This window comes from Triturus cristatus, chromosome 3_1, assembly GCF_964204655.1.
Source record: "Triturus cristatus chromosome 3_1, aTriCri1.1, whole genome shotgun sequence".
Taxonomy (NCBI): domain Eukaryota; kingdom Metazoa; phylum Chordata; class Amphibia; order Caudata; family Salamandridae; genus Triturus; species Triturus cristatus.
The window spans coordinates 796,879,226-796,901,694 of record NC_140583.1 but is presented as its reverse complement, the minus strand read 5'-3'; the positions used below and the strand labels follow the sequence as shown (position 1 = coordinate 796,901,694).

At 46.9% G+C, this 22,469-nt stretch overlaps 1 protein-coding gene across 1 annotated transcript in view; it reads left to right on the top strand.

The window, feature by feature from the left end:
* ACKR3 (atypical chemokine receptor 3) overlaps nt 1-20,559 on the top strand; it is a 33,623-nt gene extending 13,064 nt beyond the window's left edge. The window contains exon 2 of the mRNA XM_085645095.1: nt 18,550-20,559. Coding sequence (XP_085501221.1) covers nt 18,550-19,677 — 1,128 coding nt within the window. The 3' untranslated portion in view covers nt 19,678-20,559. The remainder of the gene's footprint in view (nt 1-18,549) is intronic.
* The last annotated feature ends 1,910 nt before the right edge of the window (nt 20,560-22,469 follow it).

Below are 22,469 nucleotides of genomic sequence, written 5' to 3'. Positions count from 1 at the left end.
CTGAGAAGGCATGTTTCTTCAAGTCAGTGGCAAGTTATTGCACCACTGAGAGCCAAGCTGGCTAACAAAGTACCTCCAAATCTGGATTTACTAAAACATGGAACAGCTAGCAGGATTTTAAAATTGGATTGCAGACATCTTCTAGAGGTGCGATATATAAACATTCATGCAAACATGAGTGACAAATGTCATTACAGAACCGTGTGCATGAGACAGAGAGCTTTACAACAGGCTCTTTGCTTGAACGGAAGCCAGTGAAGTTAGATTCCTACTTGTGTTATGTAATCATATGTAGTCAAATATGTGTCTTTATGCACCAAGAACTTAAGAGTTCTCTGTTTCTTGGCTATACAAGTTTCAGATACTCACAAGTATAGCAAGTTAGAGCATGGATACTTGCAAACATTTTCCCATGGGCCAAAATGTATGGTCAGTGATGTGACCGAGGATTTGCGCAGGTGCCAGTAAGGTGGCAGTTGGGGATTTGGGGTGAAGGGGGTTGGCCGGTAAGGTGGGTGTAGGGGATGCAAATCATATACATGCAGTGGATAAACTGCACTACATGAAACCAGAAAACCTGGGATTGATCCCAGCTTCTCCACTTGACCAAACTGTGTGATACTAGGCAATTGTTTTATTTCACTTTCCCTCCTCTTTCTTCATAATCACATGTAAGACAACCTTGAAATACATGACTTCAGGATGTGTGCTGTACAAAACCTTCTCCAGTGCTTGATTTAATAAACTATGATGTTCATGCATAATAGGAACACAGGTCACTCAAAGAGAGCACATTACAACGGATTTACCTCTTAGTTCACTATTGACATGACATTGTCGTCGTGGGGGGCGGGGGGTAGAAGAAATAATGTTACCAAATTCTTGTTTGAAAACTGGGCCGTACTTTGAGTATCCTGGACAAAACTGATGTGCAGAGTACTTGAGTGTGGAGCACAGGTGCTGAAAAAGAGACTCGTTTTCCTAGGTATATAAGGCTGTAAGAACAGACGTTGGTGAGTTCTTGTATCTGCACATTGAATGGCAGCTCCTTAGCAAAGACGATTCCTCGATCAATAAATCAATCAGCATTTGTAGAGCGCCGCACTGTCACTTCTGGGGTATCTGGGCGCTGGGGTGCGAGGTTTCCCATTTTCAGTAGGCCTCCCAAAGGGGGAGGGGGGCAGCCAGAGAGATTGGGGCGCATGCAGTCCCTGCGGTGCTTTGGTGGTTGGTTCCTTGTCAATAAGTCTTGAGTTTTCAAGCGTCATATTTCTAGCTTTGGCAAAGGTTGCTGCTAAGTCTCCCTGTGCACTTTCACCCAGAGGGGGTGGATGTCTTTCCACACTTTGATGTCATTCTCCGTGCATAAAGGTCATTTACACTGTAATTAAATCTCCCCAAACGAGAAAATGTCCGCAGATTATTTCTCGGTCGGTTTACCATTGATAGTTTGGTATTGCACTGGGAAACAACACAGTTTTCTGTAAAATATATCTTACGCAGAACCTTTTGATATATGTGAAATACCTTCTCAGATAACTTGCGATTTTCACGTGGTCACGGTAAAGTGAAATCTCTGCACCCTTCCAGAAGTTTTCACACCAGTGATGTAGACACAGTCCCAGGCAGCTGGGCTGAAGTCAGGAGGTCTTTTACGCTGGTGCCTGACCGTCAGTACTGCTGTGTGTGTCCGTCTCCCTGTGCTTACAGTGAGTGACCCCTGAGTCCATGACTCCGGGGTCACTCAGCAGCAGATCTGGCTGCTGTGAATTCAACCGAGTCCCACATGTAGCAGGAGGTGGGACAGATGCCACTTTAGCTTCATGTAAACATTGAGGTTTTCAAGAAACTCTGGTGCCTCTGGAGTGAGAGGCTGGGGTGGGGGAGAGTCAGTTACATGTCAGGCTGCGCATGCCATGTGACTGACGCGGCCCCAGTCCCACCGGCCTGTCAGCAGAGTACTCCATTTCCTGCAGGCCTGTCATCCAGGCTTGGATGATATTACCTGGTTCTGATTGGTGCTTTGTTATGTGTATTTGTAAAGTGCGCTATCACTCGCGAGGGTATCCGGGCGCTAGGGGGCGTCATGCACAGTGGAGTAGAAACAGACTGACATTCCGAGAGGACTTCAGCGAGTGTAAGGCTCCTGGACATTGAAACGGATAGGAGCCCCCTGGTGCCAGAAAAAACTTTCAGGTCACATTCAGTTGTGTGTAGAGCCAGTGGTCGCCTTGTAATGGGAGGTCCATTGTTAATGGGTAGGACCTCCTGTTAGAGGGGACCAGAGTCTAGACCAATCGAGCCAGAGGGAACCAGACTGGACCAATCAAGCCAGAGAACCCATTCTTCTGTTGATCTGCATTGGATTGAGTTCTGGGATTTCTTTAGGGCGCAGGCAGACATTGCTCTACTGCTAGTGTCAGATACCAAGGACAGCAAAGCGGGAGCCAGCGAGGGCTGCATGGTATACAGGGCACCCCAAGGCACTGTTATAATTGGGGGTGTCTCATTGTACCACTGCATGGAATGAAGAGCATCCCCGGGCCTCACTGCACCTCTGCTTTGAATAAATGACACCCTAGACATGTCTGTCTCACTGCACCACTGCATGGAATGAGGAGCAGCCTTAGGGATTTCTATCCCATGCCTCACTGCATGAGATAAACGCCATCGCATGACGTGTACATCACTGCATGGAACGAGGAGCATCACCAGGACTGCCCGTCTCACTGCACCTCTGCTTTGAATAAATGACACCCTAGACATGTCTGTCTCACTGCACCACTGCATGGAATGAGGAGCAGCCTTAGGGATTTCTATCCCATGCATCACTGCATGAGATACACGCCATCGCATGACGTGTACATCACTGCATGGAACGAGGAGCATCCCCAGGACTGCCCGTCTCACTGCACCTCTGCTGAGAATAAATACCATCTCAGACATGTATCTCACTGCACCACTGCATGGAATGAGGAGCAGCCTTAGGGATTTCTATCCCATGCATCACTGCATGAGATAAACGCCATCCCATGACGTGTACATCACTGCATGGAACGAGGAGCATCCCTGGTCATTCCTATCTTCTAATATCACTGCACTGCTCGCACTGCACCAGTGCGTGACACAAAGAGCACTCCATACAATTCTATCTCATTTTATCAGCGCCTAAAGTAAAGAGCACGTCCAGGCACCCTCTCACTGGATCAGTGCATGGTATAAAGTACATCCGGGCCTTCTGCTGCTTTAATCTCACTGCATTAGCGCGGGAGGGCGAGTTTAAACCGGACCATGGCCGGACCAGGGCTGGGCCTCACAGGATGCTGTGCCCGCGAGCCCCGATAATGAAGCCCGGCCCAGGCCGCGCCGGCTTTGAACTCTTTGAATGCAGTGTTTGGCGGATGGCTGTAAGCTCCTTGGGCTCAGGAAGCTGGAAATCTGAAGGTTAAATAAAGGGCTCCTGATGGAATCACTGCACATTAATCCACCGAGGTTATCTGCGCCCTTTTGAAGGCGGTAAACCTCGCTTTGATTAAATGCAAACACCTTAGCCCGCGTCTGTACCTCGTTTATGAATGTGCGCACTGGGGCTTATCTTGGAGAAATGATGGCCCCACCCAGCCGAATATCACGAGGTGGCCCTAAATATCCCGTATTTCACAGCCTTTCATTGGTTGTGGGCTGAATGGGGGCCCATCTGAAGGGCTGTGGCCCTCCTTTCTGCGCCTCACGCTTGCAGGGGCCTGGTTTGCACCCCTGGGGTTCACAGACCACCCTGTGCGCCTATCTCCCCTTCCTCCCAGTCCAAACTAGAGGGACCATTTCATTTTCGCTGGGAGAGAGCGCAACGACACAAAGAAAGGGAACAAAGAGTACAGTGAGACTGTGTGTATTGCATGGCTTACATCTGCGCCGTGAATCCCGGCTTCCACTCTGACTCTCCGTGTGACTTCGGGCTTCCTGTGTCTCGGTCATGATAATATGTGGCGGGTGAGGTGGACCAGCCTAATCATAGAGCAATAGAGTCCCAGACATCACATTCTAAGCAATAGAGGAAATTCAAGACCACGTTGTAACTTAAAAAGGCCCCTGGGGTGGGGCGCAGTTTGTGTCATGGACGAACATATATATTTATGAGGCCGGTAAGTCTTTCTCTCTTGCTCCTAGTGCCCAAGTGTTTGGCAAGAGGGCAAACAATACAAGGCTGGAAGAAAGGACATTGGCTAGAATAGAATACAATCTTAACAGCAAATGTCTTAATACGTAGAGGTGGTGCACACACACCTCTTTTGACCCATACCCCCTACCCAGCCCCGCCCTCCACTGCAGCTGGATATAGAGTGTACTTGCGAGCCAACGCATAAGGCTGGGTGGGTTTTGTGTCAGATTCCGCCATTTTAGTGATACAGAAAATGCCTCTGTTTACCGTCGTTCTGTGGAAGGAGGGGGCAGCCGTGTCACCAGCAGCCATGTTGGGTTAATGCAAAATACCCCTGTTTAACAATGCTGTCTGGTAATGGGGACCTAAGCGTGCATAGCAGCGGCATCCCCCGCCAGTCACCACTGGTCATGGGGGGGGTGGATGACAGGGACCCTGGTCTAGGCAAGGAAATGCCCCCCTTGACTGCTTTTGCTCTAGTAAAATACAGCAATTGTCAAGTGTTCAAAGCGTCCCTTGGGGCTTTGGTCCCCGGTGCCACTGCACCTGTGCACAGATGGTAGCTACGCCCCTGCAGAGGGCCCCACCGTGATTAGTAAACACATGGTGTGTTAGTTAACCCTTGATATGCTCCTGCACAGGAGGACGCCTTCTAGCGTGAAGCCTGGAGCATGAAATCGGTTATGTAAAAAGCCCTCGCTGTGAGCTCTTAAAATATTTGGTGTTCTCGGAAATGCTGGTAGTCAGTTTCCTTTGAACTCTCTCCCGTCGCTCAAATTTAAGGCCGCTATCAAGGCGTTGTGTTACCGTTTGTAAAGTCTTTCTGTGCCTAGTTAAAATCCAGCGAGCCATGTTCAATTTAAAAGGGAAAACCTGAATAATTTTGTTTCCCTGACTTTTCGGGCAAATTAGTCGTTTTTTCCCGAGCCTCTCCCAAACCCCTCGGCCTTGCCGTGGAGACGCCCGGCTGTGAGCAGGAGACGGGCTGTCCCGAACCCCCGTGTGTTAATGAAGAGGTGTAAAGTTGTCTTTCAGCGACACTGCGAGGGTCAGAATAATTAGACCCTAAGATTGAAAGAGTGTCTCATTTAAAAGGTTTACGACTTGCTGAAGGCCATTTGTGACATCAACAGCCCCCTCCCCTTTGGGCAGTAGCGATTTTCTGGTGTCAGAGACACAGATGTTACTTTTGTGCGCCCCAAACCCACCCATCCCCCCAGGGAGATCAAACAGGGCCCCCCAGGGGTTCTTAACCACTGCAGCTAGACACACTAACAGGGGAGCCCTTCTTACCAACACCGAGGGAGTGTTCATCATCTTTTGATGCGCCCCAGAAGAGCAAAAAACAGGAGGACGCCTATAGGGACAAGAAAAGCATGTTCTAAACCCATGCAAGCGCAGAGAAAAACACGAGGAAAGGAAAAAAAACAAAAACATAAAACACAGCACAGTACTCGCAAATGTGTCCGACATTTTGTGGCCCTAAGACAAGGTTGCTGTTTGTTACTTTGGATGACTCAATGCGAAGAAAAGCTTAAGACCCCGTATCCCGCAGGGTCCTTGACCCTCGGTTGGACGCTTTTGTCCAGGGCCTGGCTAGCTTATGACCCCTTGTGGCCCTGGGATTGGAAGCACTTCCTAAACACATGTTAACACGAAAGGGATTAGGTTTGGGCTCTGAAGCCAAGTGGCCCAGAGGAGAATTAGGGGTCTGGAGACAGCCCCTGAAAGCCGGGTATGTCTGCATTCGGGCCAGTCACCCCTGCGGGGCCTGCAGAAGGAAGGCAGCCCTGGAAAGAGTGCGTGGATCCTAACCTGGCTCCTCTAAGAGGCTGGTGGGGAAGACAAGAGTCAGTCACAAGTCAGGCGCTGTCTCTATGAGCCTGGTAGTGCAGTGTGTGTCAGTGACACGTCAGGCATCTGAAATACTGGCAACACTGACAAAGAGCGTGTCAAATGTCAGGTTTATGCCCCGAAAGCACCAGTCACCAGTCACGCGTAAGGGTGGTGCCCCTGAGATAATGTTAGCACTCGGCTCTTAGGATGTAGGAAGAATATGTCACATTTCAATTCCATCTCTCAGTAAGCTTGCTATGGGTGTTCTATAGCCCATAACCTGTTGGACCCCAAAGACTATAGCAACATAAAAAAAAAATGATGGGTGGAATGCTGAACATTGTCAACCATTCGCACCCAGTCACAGATCTGGGTTAAATCCATCGTTTTTTGCTCATCATGCCACCCCAGTTTGGACCCAGCCATATTCAAATTAGCCATGACCCTGCTCCCCATGGGAACAGTCCGGCCAGAATCGCCAGACCAGGTCCTCCCTGGACCGGAAACAAGCATCCTGGAACCGGTTCCGGGGAAACACCCCTCATCATCCAGGTTAGCTTGAATCCACTGGCACAATGAGCACGGGACCCTCATCCGGACACACCCTTCACACTTAGGGCGACTATAGCAACACAAAAAGTGATTGACGTAATGCTGAACATTGTCAAACATTCAACCCCAGTCACAGATCTCGGTTAAATCCATCATTTTTTTGCTCACCGTGCCTCCCTAGTTTGTGCCCAGCCATATGCAAATCAGTCTTGACCCTGCTCCCTATGGGAACAGTCCAGCCAAAACCACCAGGACAGGTCCTCCCTGGACCAGAAACGAGCATCCTGGAACCGGTTATGGGTATCCCCCTCAACAGCCAGGCTAGCTTGAAAGCAGTGGCACAGTGAGCATGGAACCCATGTCTGGGCATACCCTTCCCACTTAAGGTAACTATAGCAACACAAAAATATGATGGATGGAATGCTGAAGATTGTCAACCATTCATCACCAGTCATAGATCTTGGGTTAAAGCCATTGTTTTTTTGCTTTCGACACCACCCCACATTTGGCATCTTTTTGTGTTGCTACAGGTCCCAAAGACTGATTGCACTGGGTAAGAAAGAGTCAGTCACATTTAAGGGTCATGCGAGGGAAAGACTGGTAGGTAGGTGCAATTTAGCAGCATGTCAGCCCTAAGCCTGGTAGCGCTGGGCAAGCAGTCAGTGACCGTCCAGGCTGCTGCCTTTGAGAAATGTGTATATCTGGTAAAGAGTCTGTCATATGTCACCCTGAGGGACTGGCATCACTGATAAAGAGTCAATCACAACAGAATGGTGCATGTGAAAGGATAGTGACACTGGGGAGATATATGACACATGCCAGGCTCGTGCCGCTGAAACACTTAAAGCAAAGTGTCAGGTACACATACCACGATGGCGCCCATGAACGAACAGTAGCCCTGGGAAAGGCCAGTGCTATGCGAGGGTGGTGCTCCTGGAAGCTGGTATCACCGGGGAAGAGAGAGTCAATATCACACTGGTTCCTCTGCGAGGAGGGTGGCACTTAAAAGAGTCAGTCACAAGTCAGGGCTCTAGAAGGCTGTTAGGGCTGGTCACTAGTGAGTGAGGCGAGCTTTGCCTGTAACGCTTAAAGGAAGGTAGGGCTGGGTCGACAGAGTCCCTGCCGGTGCTAGTGCAGCCTTCTCTGGGGTCTGTGATCCCCCCATGGCCCGTGGGGTAATGGTATCCTTTGGTTCGGCTGATCCCATAGCTGCTGAGATCCTCTGATCTCAGGATATACAAAGGATTTGGTCAGATTTAACTCCAGCTGCTCCTCCCTGGGAGGATTAGGAAACAAAAGAGAGGTCATGTTTCTGCGGGGCTGGACCACCCTCGGTGGGTGCCCTAAGAGGTGGTCTCGGGGAGGAAGTTTAGGTTCTGTCTTCTTCGCTCTCATGCACCATGTGTTTTCTTCTGCACCATCTCTGCCACCTACTGATCAGTATGGTAAAGCTGGTCTGAAAAGTATGGGGTGGCAGTGCCTACTAAGAGCAGCATGGGTGGTGAATAGGGGTCCTTCCAGTGACACAGGAAGTGGTTCTGATCCGCACATATAATATTCAGCACCTGGTCCTGGCGTCGCTCAAACCGAGACGGGATTGTGTTTCCTTGGCCAGGCCTGTGCCCAGCTCTTCTTGGAGGGGGCTTGAGCTCGAATGTTGGCCCACGCCCTCCCTCTCACAGTCCACTTTTATCACAACTCTAACATAGGCATATTAGTAGCAGCCCCCAGCTGTTTCATTTGTGTTCAGATGATGCTACAGAAGGCTTATGGTAAAGTCTTCACCAATGATGATGTTGGCCCAGGGCCTCCTACTCTTGCAATGTGGCAGGTTCATCTACTCTACTTACTCGGCGTGTGATCTTGCACTTCTGTTTCCACACAGGTACCACCGATCTCACGTTTAATGTAATTGTATAAAGCTTGATTCATTTTATTCCACAGTAAAACATTTTGGGTGTGGGATAATTATAGCTGCCATATTTTATGCCTGGTGTTGACAAAATGGAAGTATTTTGCCTGGTTTGTATCACATGTGATATCCTACCATGTCCCACCCTAACTAGCTAAAGTGATGATGCTATACCTCCCCGACCAACTACCTAGACGGAGTCTCTCAAAACAATCTATCGCTCATTCTCAAGGCTCACCTCAGTGGAGCCCTCTCTCTCTTGCCTTGCACCTCAAGACTGACAAAAAAATACCTAAAAGTCCTGAAAGCTAACCTCTTCTGCCAAGTTCTCTGTCGTGTCCATACCCAGCCTTCCATCCTCAGCAATATAGGGTATTTTACAAATTCGCAGTCATTGTGGGTCTCTCATAGGTTGAGATGGTGAAAAAAATAAAATGTGGTAAATGGAATGCCTGAATTACCCATTGGCAAATATTTGGTCCGCTCCCTAGATTGTCTCTTTTTTTGCCTGCTATGACACGCCAGACAGAGACCATCCATGCGGATTTTTTTTCTGGTCCACCAGGGACAGTTCCGCCTGCACCGTGAGGCAAGCTGCCCTTCATATGAAAATACAAGCAACCTCGGAGCATTTTCAGCCTTTTTGCTGTTAGCTACTCTTTTTCTAATTCTTTGATAACCACTTTGCTACACTGTGTTTGAGCCCGAACATCTAACTAGCCTCTAGAGTAAACCTTGACTTCCAACCAAAGCGAACCGCCAAAGAGTAAAGGAAACTATGGTAGTCTTGGATTTGTTTCATGTATTAAGAGGGGCACTGGAGCTATGCGATTTTGCAGCTGCAGCTTTTTCAGCATAAGTATGGATATGTCACATTTGCCATGTAATCCATCGTTTGCTGCATAATTTGCAGATTTTCATTTTAAAAAAATCGTTTTAAGCCAAAAAGGATCAAAAGGTACTAAAAGAACAAACACGTGTTGAAACTCGGGGGAAGGCCCTTGGCAAAGTTTGATTAGTTGTCTTTCTGTTGCTTATTCTTAATTTGGGTTTCAGACTGGCAGTAATGAGGTGAATCTTTTACCACTTAGTGTTAACGTGTAAAAATGACAAGATAATGAGCTAATATTATAACAAAATGTGCTGCATTTTGCCATATAAATGGTCTTTTCTTACCACTTAATTTTGTTAACCTTGCCGCATAATTTGGTCATCCCCTGCTCCATAATTCCAGTGGCTCCTGTTAACAATGATCCTGCAACAGTGAGGAGAAACAGCAGTATAAAACACTGATACTGCCCGGTACTCACAGCCGATTCCAAGACCAGGAGAGGAGGACACAGATGCTGTTTACTGCTTTGGTCCCTGGAGTGAGGAATCATGTGCACGTGGTTTGTTATGGGAGGTGATTGCTTGTGGCATAGTGCTCATAGGACTCTGAGTGCAATCTGTTATCTGCAGGTTGTGGATTTCACGAGGGTGTTACTCAGAGGTAGGTTTGGATCTGGGGACATTTTGGATCTGGTGACCTTTCACCTTACCCTAGTGAGCGCCACCTACAGATTGTGGGTTATCCCCATATACGGTAGATGGGGGGCAGTCTTGGGGGCTTTTGGCTACCCGGGCATTTGATTAGGGGGTCGTGTGCATGCGGTGCTCTGTTGGTGGCATGAGATTGTGTGGTCGTTTTATCTATTGTGTTCCTCTGAGTGTTGAGTTAGAGGCGCTGTGTAGGGGACGAGATTAAGGACTCTGTCATGCTGGTGTTTGTGTTGTGTCTAATGCCCCGTGGGCTGCTTCAAAGCGCCACAGGGAGGGCTGGGAGTGACAATGTTCACCTTCCTTCCTTTCAGGAGGAGGCCATATACGCACGCCTTAGAGAAAGCTTCGTGGGTCCCTCTACTGGGAAGATCTCTTGCGATTATCTACCAAAGGCAGCTTTAAGGGCACATATGACAGTTTTTGCATTCCATCTTGTAAATAACAAGCATTGACAACTCCAGTTAGTATGGCATTAATAAGCATGGCAGTTTTTTTTCTATTGCAGGGATATGCAATCGAAATCGAAATTTTAAAGGGAAAAAATACTATCTCATGGTACAAAGGGGGCATTCATATCTTTGCTCGTAAAAATACATAAAAAGTTCACTCCTTTTTAGGTGGCTCTGTAATGCGATCAGGTTAAACGCCACCAGTCACTGAGCCAGAAGCCCCTTTCTGTAAACATGTGTGTATTTTTTAGTTATCTATTTTTAAATCATGAGGTGACGAAATAGTTAAATCTGTCATCGGGCCAGACTTAAAACCAGTGGCAACCCTGAGTGTGCCCGTCTTGAAGAACTTTGGATTTAATGACAAATATTTCTGCAAGCTGCACCCACACGGACGTCATTGTTACAGAAACTTGAATTCAGACTGCCCGGTGCAGCTTCAGTTGCACGAGGGCCTCCCTGGTAGTTTCCGATAATCCTTTATTGGTTTCCACCTTCACACTTGGTTTTTCAAGACATGACTCAAACACTGGTTTGAGGTTTCCCAATGTTAAACCACATTTCTCTGTTCTTCGCCTAGGGGGACCTTCCTTTGAAAGAAAGAAAAAAAACACTGCATCAGTCCAAGTTAAATCTCTCTCCCTTTCCTCTGCTAGGGCTAATGCAATGGACATGAACCAGCAGAGACTGCAGGGGGCAACCCCAGAACACCCCCAGCCCCTCTGCCGAGGGGAGTTTCGCTTAGGCAGTGATTTGCTCTCGGTGGGAGGGAAGCCCCACAGGCACACGTTGAGCCCTTGAGTCAGTTTTTTTCACTACATAAATGTTATTTTCTGAATCAAATTAACTCGGCCCTCACCTCCCGGGGCCCGGAGCTCCTTTCTTTTATTATTTTGGGAATGTTTGTACAAGTATGTGCCAAAAGGAATGACCTGGAAAGCAAGATAAGGCATATTTGTGTGAATGGAATTATTTTTTGTTTAAAAAGTTATGAATGCTTCTACGCTCTGCGATGAATAGCTCAGGGAAAGGAACACTTTCCAAGCATGTGCTTTAATCCCTTAGAGTGAAAGTAACATTCAACGAGTTTAAATGATATCATTGTAGTTATATCGCGCCTTAAAGGTCTATTTGGCAACAGGCTGTCAGAGTGGACCTGTTCACAAGGCTCGTCAGATGAAGACACGTCACTAAATCCCAAGCATGGACAGTTCTTTTGTTTGGGACAAGGAATTTATTTATATTTTTTTGTCCACGGCTCATTAGGTCTCACCTACCAGACAGCGCACGCTGGCCTTTGGCAAAAAGCCCTGTGGTCACCTTAAAGTTGTCTTGGGGCCCTCCAATTGCTTACTATTGGTTGGTTTTACTGTCACACTCATTTGCTTGCTTTTTATTCGTTGGCTTGTGTGGGCTTTCCTTCCTTTCCTTGTGTTTGTCACTCCCCACAAACATGGACGCACTCCTTGTGTGCTTCCGCTGCATGTTTTTCAAGCTCTACTCATTTCTTCCGAGTTAGGCACTCGTTGAGAGCACGTGTGTTTTCCAGCAGTCTCCTGTATACTTCTCGCCCCCAGTGCACTCCCTGTCGCTCTCTGTTTCCCCTTCCCCCTCCATTTTGTGCTTGCCCTTGTTTACATCTCCCTATGCGTTGCTTTCTCACCTATGTGCTTCTCTCCCATCTACTATATGTTGGTCTCTCTCGCCCATTGCCTCTACCCACTGCATCCACCCTCGGTGTTTCTTTCTTTTCCCTGCCCTCCATGCTGTTGCCCCACCTGCACCTCCTATGTTGGTTCCAGCACCTGCGTCCTTTGACATGCATGCCCCAGCCATGTCCTTCTTGTTGCCCCCCCCCCACCCGCACTTCAAAAAAAGCAAAGCACTTGGATGCTCATATTTTTTTCTTTCTTTTATCCACCCATCGCGGTAAATTTAAAAAAATAAATGCTTGCGTTATTTTGTAGGTGCACACATGAAAGGTGCGCTTGCCTACAAACTGATGCAGTCACCACATCATAGCGCCTTTTTTTGGTTTGTTTTCTTTAGCCAGACTGCACAGCATCAGAGATGCTGTACTGCATGGCTAAATATCATTGACAAACAATTAGTGAGATATTTGGCTTTGCCAATGCTTGTTTTTCCCTCTGGTTCGCTGTGCTTTTGGCGCATCCCCCAAGCGCTCTCTGGCAGAGCTGTTGCAGGAACGCATCTGGAACACGGGTTGGTTTTACAGGGTTTGTGCCGCTAACCACTTGCTTTGTGGACTTTCCTTTATACTCAAGCTTCCTAGCGCTATGAATAGGTAGTTCAATACTTTTTCTTTGCATTCTGGAATTTGTGGCATTGTTGATTGGAGTATAAAATCAGGCCTACAAATCCCAGAATGCTAGGGGAAAAACCTGCACCGGAGGAGCTACTTATGCATGGACCAGGAAAACATCAGAGCTCTTTAATGACCCAGCTCGGTAGACCTTGAATAACAGGCCCAGTTAAATCTCCTTAATTCTTCATGTTTCTTAGAGACCTTGTTTGCCGTGTTGAGGTTGTGTACCATATGCAACACTTTCCAGCCTTGTAATAACCATTCTTCTTGCCCACAGTACCTCTGACAACCTCCTGACGTTCCCATAACCCCTTCCCACCATTCCAGATGCTAGATGGCTCTATCTCCATCACTCCAATGACAGATCTCTTGAAATTGTTTGGAATACAGTCACGAGTGTTCTTTTAACCTCACAGAACAATCAGTGTCTTTACAAGTATCTTTTCACATGGTTGTGACAGCAGGGACACATACTTTTCTCTATCATACATTTTGCAAGCCCCTCTTCAAGCAATGCACAGCGCTGTCGGCGTTTCAGCAGTACTGTGCTGAACCTCTCTACCAGGGACACTGGGAAATAGCATTTCCCTTCTTAAATATCTAAATGGGACCTCCTAGCTAGTCTTGTAGAGCCATGCTGTTTCATCACACTCAGTGCTTAATTTGAGCCGGTGGTTTCGGTGCTAGGCACCGGCACATAATTGTCAACACCAGTGCTTGTGAGAGTTTGCCACAAGGTGGCGCTGTCTGGGGAATTTAGAGAGGACCACAGCAATTTCAATATAATTTCAATACAGATTAAAAATGACTGTTATCTGCCACCCAAGCCATTCTTATAGCTTTGGGGGCCTTGAGATAGTCCGAATTGGCACACTTGGAGGAGTGTGATGGTTAGTAGTTGAGTTGTTACTGTCATTGGCAGCATGGCAGGGGTTATGTTTGGTGCGAGCTGCAGTGGCCTCCTGACGAGCGCCCTGGCACTTATTTTTTTTTTACAAATTAATCACTGTTCATACTTCTGTGTCATTTCAGTTATGCATTCATCCTTCTTTCACCATTCGTCAGTACAGCTAAAGGGGCAGCTCTGTGAGAAGCCTGCTGTGCAAAGGTAGTCAGTCAGTCACTGACTAGTATTAGCCCCACCCCCCGCACATTTTTCCAGAGATCGGAAGTCAGGAGAGAGTCTTAGAGCACTCTTATTTATTTATTTATTTTATTTTGAAGGTTTTATATAGCGCTGGCTAGAACCAGAGGTATCAGAGCGCTTTACAAGATAAGGATAGTATAAGGCACATAGGGTATAAAAGCATATGAAAGGTAGTGCAACAGAAATTTGAAATATACAAAGTACAAACAACATGAGTATTATACAAAACCAGATAAATAAACAGGGGAAGGAGCTATACATTTAAGTAATTAGGTAAATGGTGAACAGGAGAACAGGGTAGATAATTACTGAACAAATATAGTATGATAGATAAGAAATCATGAGTAGGACACAGGTTAGGAACCCCAATAATAATTGAGGAGGTGGGTTTTGAGGTCTTTTTTGAAACTAGAATTGGAGGGATTATAGCGCAGGTTTTTTGGGAGGGCATTCCAGATGATAGGGACATTGCCAGAGAAGGAGCGAGACTGTGTAGATTTCTTTTTATGCAGAGGTGGGATTGGGAGTAGGGTGTTGGTGCTTCTCAGAGGTCGAGTGGAGCCCGCAGAGTGGAGTTTCTTTGACTTTATGAGTAATGCAGGCGGTTTTATAGGCAGATCTTCCTTCGATAGGGAGCCATTTAAGAGATTTGAAAGCCGGGGATATATGATCGAAGCGTTTGCGGTCCGTGATGAGCCTGGCAGCAAGGTTGAGCACAGCTTTGATTGGAGCTAGGTGTACCTTGGGGATTCCATTGAGGATGGCATTATCATAATCAATACGTGACAGAACAAGCGACTGAACTACGAGTTTGAAATCATCGGTGGGTTTGATTTTCTTGAGGTGACGGAGAGTGAACAGGGCTCCTTTGGCAGAGTTTTTGATGTGAACATTAAGGGTTAGGGTGTTGTCGATAGTGATGCCAAGAGATTTGACTCTTCTTCGATGGTGCATGCTTGAGTTCTTTTGCCATTCCAATGGTGCTAGACTTGAAAGGTAAACCTCACACAAGCACTGGCAAACCGATAAGTCTCGCCTATGGGACCTGCTGGCTTTAATCCATGCTTATAAAAGGACACAAGCATATTTTTTCTATTTATTTACCGGTTTGAGATGGATTGGTAAATTAAAAAAACACAAGCGAAAAAGCACTTTTAAACAATGTAGTGCAAGAGCGCTTTTTAAAATGTAGCGCAAAAGCTAAAATGGGTGCCTGGGTTTCAGAAGTAGGTTGGGAAGGGGTGCGGGATGTACAACACAGTGGGGGAAGAAGCAAAGCGATGGAGAGAACACAGGGTCAAATGGAGATACACAGGTGAAAGAGAGCAACGTGGAGCATGGGGGAAAAGCACATGGTGAGAGAGAGCAACACAAGTGCGGATGGGGGTGAAAAACACATGGATTACAGAGAGCAACCTGGAGAGAAGGATAAATGAAATGAGGGTTAGAGCTAAAAAAACACATGCAGCCTCATGGAATGCTGAAATAAAAAGAAAAAACGTAGTTTCCTAAAAAGAAACGAGAATTCAGCCAATCAAAGAGATGGTAATGACGCTATGCTTCATGGGTGGGACAAACACAAGATGAACATGCTGAATCTATGAAAGGCAAGCAATAGAAAACAATCAAATAAGAGAGACAGTAAAGCGAACCATTGGTAAGCAATGAGCGGGCTGCAAGCCCATGTATGTTCTTGGTAGGACCACAATATGTCTTTCGCACATTTACTTGTTGCTTCCGGGCAGGTGACAGTGAATACTGATGGAGACCCTCTCCCGGACTCCCCCCTCTTCATCTGATACAGTGAAGGGCTGGTGTAAATCACCAAAAGACACAGTTGAAGTATGACCGGGGAAAGAGACACCAAGGAGTGCAACAAACCAAGCTTGCATGCTATACACTCCCTAAATGAGCGCCTGCCACAGAGGGCACCCCGGATGGGCCGCTGCCTATGGCTTTCCCAGCCTGCATCTATTTGTGACACTAGGTTAGCTTCAATTCCTGTCCCTTTTGTTGCAAACATAGAACCGGTAAAAGCCTAGCAGTGAAGGGCTCACTTGGTAGGGTGAAAAGTGCAGAAAAACTGTCAGTTTCCAAAACATGTCAATCAATATGATTGACATTTATTTTTTACAACCAACTCCACCACTGTCTCTTAGAGTCTAATGAATGCCTGACCCGATCGGCCACAAAAAGAGTGATCATAAATTGTCAGTTGTGAGTAGCTCATCCAATCCGGCTCTTTTTCTTCACTTACTGGTGGCTGCGGTTTACGTGTCCCGTTATGATAATAACAATGTTAACATCAGGATATTTCGATGACCCTGGGGCTGAATGTGATACACGCACTGGCATATGAGGGATAGAGATCTCTGATCACTGACGGATTGAGATCTCTGATCACGTCAGCATTTGGAGATACTGAAGAGGGTGGTATTGTGGTGCGGCACAAAATTTGATAGTAGCCTGTTGATTTCCTTAAGGGGGAGGAAGGGGAAGGGTATTTTAAGATGTGGAAAGAAAAACACCAGACGTACCAACCTTCTAGCGATAGTTGGCACCCATGGCCATGTGTTTGCGTCAATCTTCCATTGGAGTCGTAGTGTTCCGTGGTTCCCATCACTAAACGTAACTAAATTCATCTATTTCATAGATATGCAAATGCCCAGAGTACATTAATAGGTGGTTTGGCACAGCCCTTGGTCCAAGAAGTTGGGGCCTATGCATGAGAACCCCCCCTCCCTCTCTCCTGTCATATTGCATTCACGGTCCTCATATCCCACACGCCACCCCCCACCCATCTTTCGACTTCAGCCCCCAGAGAGCAGGCATTCCACAGCTGTGTTTGGGGGTCTCTCTTGACAACCGGGGTTACTTTTTGGTTCTTTAAATAGCGGCTTGGAACAACAGAGCTGGGGCTGGCAAAGTTTCTCTCCGCTGTGCCAACAGGCCGGGGGCTTCTTTCATTCTTCATTCCATTGCCCAAATCCCCTGCTTTCTATGTAAATTGGGGTCAGAAGTAGCCCGGAGCTTGGAATCTTAGTTTTCGTAGGAATTATTTGTGGAGAGAGTGTAGTGTCGTGTGGGTGTGCGTGTGTGTGGAAGGGGGAGGGGGGAGGGAGGGTGGAGGGAAGGCAGACATGCTTTGGAACAAACATGCAAATGCAATCCCCAGCCTTGGAAACCTGCAATTCTTAATAAAAACGGTATAATACCTCCTGCCAATCAGAGGCTGGTGTAAATTATATAGCGGCTTATTAAGGATCTGTTTATGGCTGGGGTTAACGAACTGACAATCAGCGTTTCCCTGTATCTGTGGTACTGGGGGGGGGGGCGAGGGGGGGGGGGTGGACGGCCGAGGAGCGTATACTCGATAAACCACACAGCACCACGCAGATGGGTACGGGGACTTGCCCCACGCTCACCTCCTCTCCCACACAACAACCCAGAGCTGTCACGTGTCTGTGGGTGTCAATGGGGGGACTGTCAAGTTTAATGGAATTTAATCAAATACGGGCAGCTTCCCCCCCCCCCCCCCCCCCCTATCGCTTACAGTAGGCCGCGGAGAGTCCTCTTAATCTAAGGTTCTACACCAGATTTCAACTGGGTATCAGACACCTTTACTTTGAGACGCAAAAATAATGACACACGTACACGCTGGAAACTAATTTAAGTGACGCATTATTTTCGCAAAACAATGTGTCCCTGGGAAGTCAGCGTATTGAACCGAGGCATGAGCGGCCGCAGCTGTGTTGTGCCTCACGGTACAAATCTCGCTGACAAGCGGCTGCTGATGGGGGTGTCCCGGTGCTCTGCCCCCGCTCCTGGGCGTGCAGCCCCCAGCCTCAAACAGCCGCTGTTCTTCCTGGACTCGGATCGAGTGGCGGCCACGCCGCCTCGCGCCAGGAAGGAGCGGCCAGCTTCTGCAGAAACCGCTCTGAGGAGAATTAATTCACTCGCTTCCGGCCTTCCTTATTCTGACTCTTGGGGCTTTTTGAGGCTTGGAGACACGACTGTCATTAAGTATTAATGCTAAGGGAATTAGCGCATGTTAATTCAAAGCACAGTAACCCTTTTTCAGCCAAGTTTTTTTAACTATAAGGAGGCTGACCTCAAGTTCGATCTCGAAACGTCACGGGATGAATTAAATCAACAGAGTCCTGAAATATAACATGATTAATGACTGCAGATACTGCATTCTTATTCCCCTAGTTGTCAGTATAATACAGATGGATTCGCAAATAGTCTAACTAGTGTTTTCACATTAACAGAAAAATGAGTTTCTTCGAAAGTGACAACCTAGTGATCGCCCTCCATGAAACCGCACTGCACACCTCTGCCCAAGCTTTTCACGCTGACACTGAAACTGTAGTGAACTTAAATGATGTTGATCACAGCAAAAGGTATTATTAAAAAAAAATAGATATGTGACTCAGGGATGTATAGATTACAGTTTTTAAGATCAAGGGTGCTGCCGACTGCAGTAGTCAGGGGTATCAATTTGAATTTTAGTTTGCGTTTGAATCTATTACACGTATGTGTTGCGCATTTCTCAACTTTCTTCAGTGTGCGAGGTGATGCCCAAGCTATCTATCTAATTGTGATTCTTATCTTCCATTCTTCTAGGTTTGTGTGAGCACGAGGCGACCAACCATGAGTGCCATCGATTTCACGTCCATCCTCGATTACCTGGAAAGTGCAAACTTGACTGAGATCAACTTAACATGCTCCAATGGAGAGTGTGTCACCTTGGAGTCTGTCTCATGCCCCAGCACGCTGAACAAAAGTGCCTTGCTGTATGCACTCGCCATTGTTTACATCTTCATCTTTGTCATTGGACTCGTGGCCAACTCAGTAGTGGTTTGGCTAAACATCCAAGCCAAGCACACTGGGTATGAAACCCACCTGTATGTGTTCAACCTAGCCATCGCTGACTTGTTTGTGGTGCTCACCATCCCTGTCTGGGTGGTGTCGCTGGTCCAGCACAACCAGTGGCCTATGGGCGAGCTTACCTGCAAGATCGCTCACCTTCTCTTCTCTATTAACCTGTTTGGCAGCATCTTCTTCCTCACTTGCATGAGCGTGGACCGCTATTTCTCCATCATCTTTTTCAGTGCCTCCAGCAATCGCAAGAGGAAGGTTGTCCGCCGGCTCGTCTGCATCTTTGTCTGGCTTCTCGCCTTCACTGTGTCTCTCCCAGACACCTACTTTTTGAAAACGGTGACTTCAACTTTGAGCAATGAAACCTACTGCCGCCCTTTGTACCCAGAAGAAAACTTCAAGGAGTGGCTGGTTGGCATGGAACTTACCTCCGTCACATTGGGGTTCATCATTCCGTTCCCTGTCATAGCGGTCTTCTACTATCTTCTAGCCAAAAGAATCTCTGCCTCTAGTGATCAGGAAAGGAGCAGCAGTGGGAAGATTATCATCTCCTACGTCATTGTCTTCCTGGTCTGCTGGCTGCCCTACCATGGGGTGGTCCTCCTCGATGTTTTCTCCGTTCTCATGTACATTCCGTTCAGCTGCCAGATGGAGAACTTCCTCTACGCTGCCCTCCACATCACCCAGTGCTTCTCCCTTCTTCATTGCTGCCTGAACCCCATCCTCTACAGTTTCATCAACAGGAACTACAGGTACGAGCTCATGAAAGCCTTCATCTTCAAGTACTCGGCCAAAACTGGCCTCACAAAACTCATTGACGCGTCCAGAGTCTCAGAGACAGAGTACATTGCGGTGGATCAAAACGCCAAATGATGCCCCATTCCAGCTTGGGCAGGACTTCTCTCTGGAGCCTTCCAAGGACCCCAGCAGCAGGACAGGAAGCAGACTCAGACTTTCAGGGACTTTCTTTCTGTTTTTTTCTTTACAGAAGATAACCAGAAACCCTTCATCGATGGGCCTCTAGATGGTATCAACATAGTCTGGCTGCCAGCAGTACAAAATCCAATGGAGCCACCATGAGGAAAGCTATGTTGACAGTGCTGTAGCCTGCCCCAAGAAGAGGGCATCACTTAATTCTAGGAGGCTTTGGCACACAGTGGGCAATAACTGCCCAAGGGAGCTCACCTGTACTTCTCATGAAATATAACTAGTTCAGAGCACTTTTTGTTTGTGTTATTAAGACCACCGGTTGCATCTTCCAGCTGGCATTGATGTCAGCCATTCTAAATGGTCACTTAAGCTGCAAAGCAAAAACAATGATCAAATCAAAGCAAGTTACAAGGAGGGAATACATTCCCTGTTTTTGTTGTGTCGTCAGAGTAGTTTTGAGGGTTACTTCTACAGACGTTCCCTTCCTTCACACCTCTCCTTCCACACAAAGCTATGAACTGACTCAGCCAGGCGTTGAGTTGCAGGAGGAAGGTACCCTCAAAGGTTTTGTAAATTAGAATATATTTTTTATTCCACTGTCTATTTTATATACCAAAATGTATTTAAAACCAATACTTTATTTACTTTAGTTGTACATTTTTGAATATTTTGTGGTTGTGTCAATTGTCATCCAAAGGGCTGGAGCCAAACCTTGCAAATTGACTGGCATTTCATACTTGTGAATTGCCAGGATAATCTCATTGACCATTAAAATTGTTCGTAAATATCTATATCTATATAAATACATATGTATATATTTCAAAATGGAGTTACTGTGTGATTATTTGATGATGCTGTTTATGTATGTTTTGTAATCCTGAAGCTTAGATGTGCGATTCTGTAAAGATTCTCCGTTCGCAGGAGCGATGGTTCTCAGACAGACTTAGCAGTGGAAAAGCAAATGTAAATTTAGTTATGTAGTATATAACACAAGCATTTTATTTTAGCCTACTGAAAAGCGCTTACAATTTCAGCTGATATGGGAATTGATGTCTGAAGAGAAAATGCGATAGTCCCAAAATCACACACTGTAGTTGGTTAAGCGAGGAAACAGAGTAGAATATTGGTCTCTTAGATCCCAGGTTAGCAACATAGGCGTCAGTCCAAATCCGCACAGGAGCGCAGCATTGTCACTTACCAGTGGCCTGGGAAATGTGCTGATATTTCCCAACTCTCAGAGTTACCAATCCTAGGTGTATTGGGAAGTCTGGTGTCAGGGAAAATCCACCCAATCTCGAGTTGGGTTCGGAGGATCTACAAACAAATACAGCAACCCACCTGGGAAATAGTTAATTCGAGATCTGATTCCCCTGGTAATTCCTCATTTTGCCCTCAACTTTTCTCCAAAACTGTCAGTTTCTGCAAGCAGCTGAATTCTCTGGGTGAACATAAACACATCCACAGTGTTTCTGAGGATCACATGGTTTCTGTTGGGGCCAGTGATCTCTGCTGCCGTTCCTAGTGGACATAAGGGGTCATTCATAATGAGGACCTTACGGCCTCATTTAGAGTAGCCTGGTATTTGGGATGCGGATACCGCACTCCGACACCAAAAAGCCCACTGCAAGATATTGACACTGGAATGGGGAATAACATGCAAACCCAAGAATAACCTTTTACACATGCCATTCCCCATCCTAAGCAAATAGCAGGTCCCTTTGACGCTTCCATTTACCACCTGATTTTAGCAGGTGCTATATGGCAGCAGGAAAAGCACTACTGTTCAGAAGCTGACGGCAGTAACAGCACAGCGGGGCATGGCAGTGCCAGGGGAACTGTATCTGCCCCAACTGTGCTGCAGAAGGAGGCTGACTGGCCTGCTCATGTACCCCTGTTCCTGAAGCCCCTGCATGGAGTCATCCACATTTTCACCAGGTGCAGATTTGCACCTGGTAAAACTGAGTCTGTTTCCTGCAAAACGACCCCCTGGACTGCACCCCCCCCCCCACACCCCCCCAAAAAAATCTGCCTCCTCCCACTCCCTGCTGTCTCCCCCTGGAATACTAGCCTAGGCCAGATGTTTTAAGGCATGGACTAGGTGGGCAATTGCCCAGGGCGCCCTCCTTTCAAAGGGCAACCCTTGTAAAGTGGGTAGGACAATCACAATTCCTGCCATAATAACATTGCTCATAAAAAACTGCTTCTTTTTCTACTTTCACAGCCAAGCATGTTCAACAGATACGTATGTCCTGCGCTGGGGCAAAGCAAAGTCGAGCAAAGCAGCTGAAACTGCATGGGTATTTACACTCCAGTGCAAATGGTAATTTGTTCTGGAAACATACCCTTTTCTCAGCACAAATACTGCTTTGCTGTGCTTTGTACCACTTTGAGCTAAAGTAGCATTACTTGGGTTTAACTTGGGCAGATTAGAGCAAGAACTCCTAGATTTTAGTGCAAAGCCCTATCTACTGGGCTTTGCATAAACAAATAGTGCCTTCTTTAACATGGAGAATTGCCTTCATGTCTTCAAACACCCCACACATTGCATGTGTACTACACTGTATCAGATACAATGTGTGGAATGTTTAAGATTGTGTCTTGGCATAGGATTATGTAGTTGAAGAGTATGCTTTAATTACAAATCCTAGACAGCCAAACATACCTCTGCACTATGGGGCAACGGTTGTGTGTGGACCAAGGCAGTTTATTTGTGAATGTAGTGAGCAACAGCAGGG